The 2,100-nt window shown below is 33.4% G+C and overlaps 1 protein-coding gene across 1 annotated transcript in view; it reads right to left on the bottom strand.

Annotated features, from left to right (window-relative positions):
* Window positions 1–2,100, bottom strand: part of LOC125045674 (pecanex-like protein 4) — a 15,653-nt gene continuing 13,553 nt past the window's right edge. The window contains exon 18 of the mRNA XM_047643094.1: window positions 1–2,080. Within this exon, the coding sequence (XP_047499050.1) occupies window positions 1,853–2,080 (228 nt within the window). The 3' untranslated portion in view covers window positions 1–1,852. The remainder of the gene's footprint in view (window positions 2,081–2,100) is intronic.

The raw sequence follows: 2,100 nt of genomic DNA, 5'->3' as shown, positions 1-2,100 counted from the left end.
TAATTTTGTTATTTTATTAAAAATAAACAAATATCAAAGTGATCACAATTTTTAACATTTTCACTTTTTTTTTTCTTTTTGCAGATAACAATGGACTCCATGGATGTAATCATGAAATTTTATAGTTAAAAATGATACTGCACTATGCATGCAATATACACATAATCATTGAGATATTTAAGTATCAATACCAGTATAGAGAAATATAGTGTCATGAAATATTATAATATACAACTGCATATTATCAACAGAGATTTTAACCATATATAAAAATTGTAAGTCACAAAAGGAATCCAATGTTATCTAACAAAAAATAAATAAAACTGATGCTTAATATTTGCACTTGTGTGACTACCTTACAAGTGAGAGCTCAATACATAATTTTCTTGATAAATATGTAAATGAATAGAACCTGTGTTTCTAATTAATATTTTTCATATGAATAAACAATGAATCAAAGTAGAATAAATCTCCTGCCCTGAGAAATAGCCTAAATGCATAATTAAGCAACAACCAAGTTTGCCCTTATTATCAAATCATTATCACAGACAAGTGCAGAGTATTTTTTTTTTTCACTTTTTACATACAACCGCTTAAAAAATGTTTTCATCTTTTGTTAAATAATCTGAAATTACAGACGTGCAGGCGAGCCCACAGCAAGCTTTTTCTTTCCTTTCTTTTTTTAGAAAGACCAGCAGTAAATTAAGATGTCTAGAGTTACATTATCTAATAATTCTTCATTGCCTGAAGAAAAATACTTTTTTTTGTATTTCATCTGATGAAAAGTCTAGTTTACTGTTGTTGCATGAAATTGATTTATTCATGCTGATTTACATTTTCTTCTTCAACATTTTCTTGTACAATACTGTGACACATCTCCCTTGCACGTCATTACAATGCATTAACATTTTTACCCTTATTATTGTTTTTTTTTTATAATAACGTGAATCACATTTAATAGATACAACTTAAATCATACCTGTGGCTACAGCCCCTTGCATTCCCCCTTCTCTGGGAATCTGCAAGGGAAGTCTATTGTACATAGTTTGGCAACAGTTAAAACGTGATTTTTCAGAAACATTCTCGTTGTCATCATGTTAACCTCATAATATAAGGTATGTAGAAAAATGGCTAGAGGTTATCTGCTACAGGTGAAGAAGGTATGCTGCCTGACTTTTTCCAGATAAACATGCAGCCCTATATAGCTTTAACATGTTTTAGATGCTGACTTCACACACTCACTCAAGAGATCATAACTTTAAGGGAAAAAAGGTTGCTCTGTATGTAAAATCAAAAACAGAAGTAATAAAAATGTTCACTCTTTTGATTCAAAATTGGCTTACTTTGAACTAGAGAGCCTGCTAAGAATAGAATATCTAGATACCAATCAGTTTGCAGAGATAATATATCTCTTCAGCTATATATTTTTAGTTTTTTTTACATCTATGTGATGAACAACAGTCTCCTGTCAAACTGTACTTATTGAGCATATGTAGTGACAGCTCATATATCTAGGGAAGACCAATTGTAGAGTAATTCATGGTCCCACAATTCCAAAATACTCTATCATTATAACTGATTAAAAAAGCAATTAATTAAAAAACCAATTCCTGGTAATTATGCTAAAGTAAGCATTTGTAATAACTTATTACATCATTATAAAAATATAAATAATTAAACAATTAACATACATTATCATGTGAACTTCTGCACAAACACATAATTGCACACTCAAAAACACATTTGTCTAACTAATCTCTATCACAACACACAATAATGAACAGACACAGACACAGGCACAGACACACCCATACCCATGCACGCACACAGGCACACACATACACACTCTCTTCTAAGTAGACTTGTGACTGACAGTGAAAATATTTGACGGAGGTTCCTCTTCCTCGTCCCCCTGTGCACTACCCTCCCCCTCCTCCCCACCCCTAGACTGTGGCAGCTGCTCATACGTGGCATTGAGCCAGATGAGTGCAAGTCTAAGAGGAGGGCTGGAAAAGATGGGATAGCCCAGGGGAGGATCAGCTGCCTGAACCGTCAGATTACGGAGGAGACCGGGCTGCGCCTGTAGCATCAGAAGGGGAA

Source organism: Penaeus chinensis, chromosome 37 (assembly GCF_019202785.1).
Source record: "Penaeus chinensis breed Huanghai No. 1 chromosome 37, ASM1920278v2, whole genome shotgun sequence".
NCBI lineage: Eukaryota > Metazoa > Arthropoda > Malacostraca > Decapoda > Penaeidae > Penaeus > Penaeus chinensis.
Note: the sequence above shows the minus strand (reverse complement) of the source record. Positions and strands in the feature narration are given on the sequence as shown.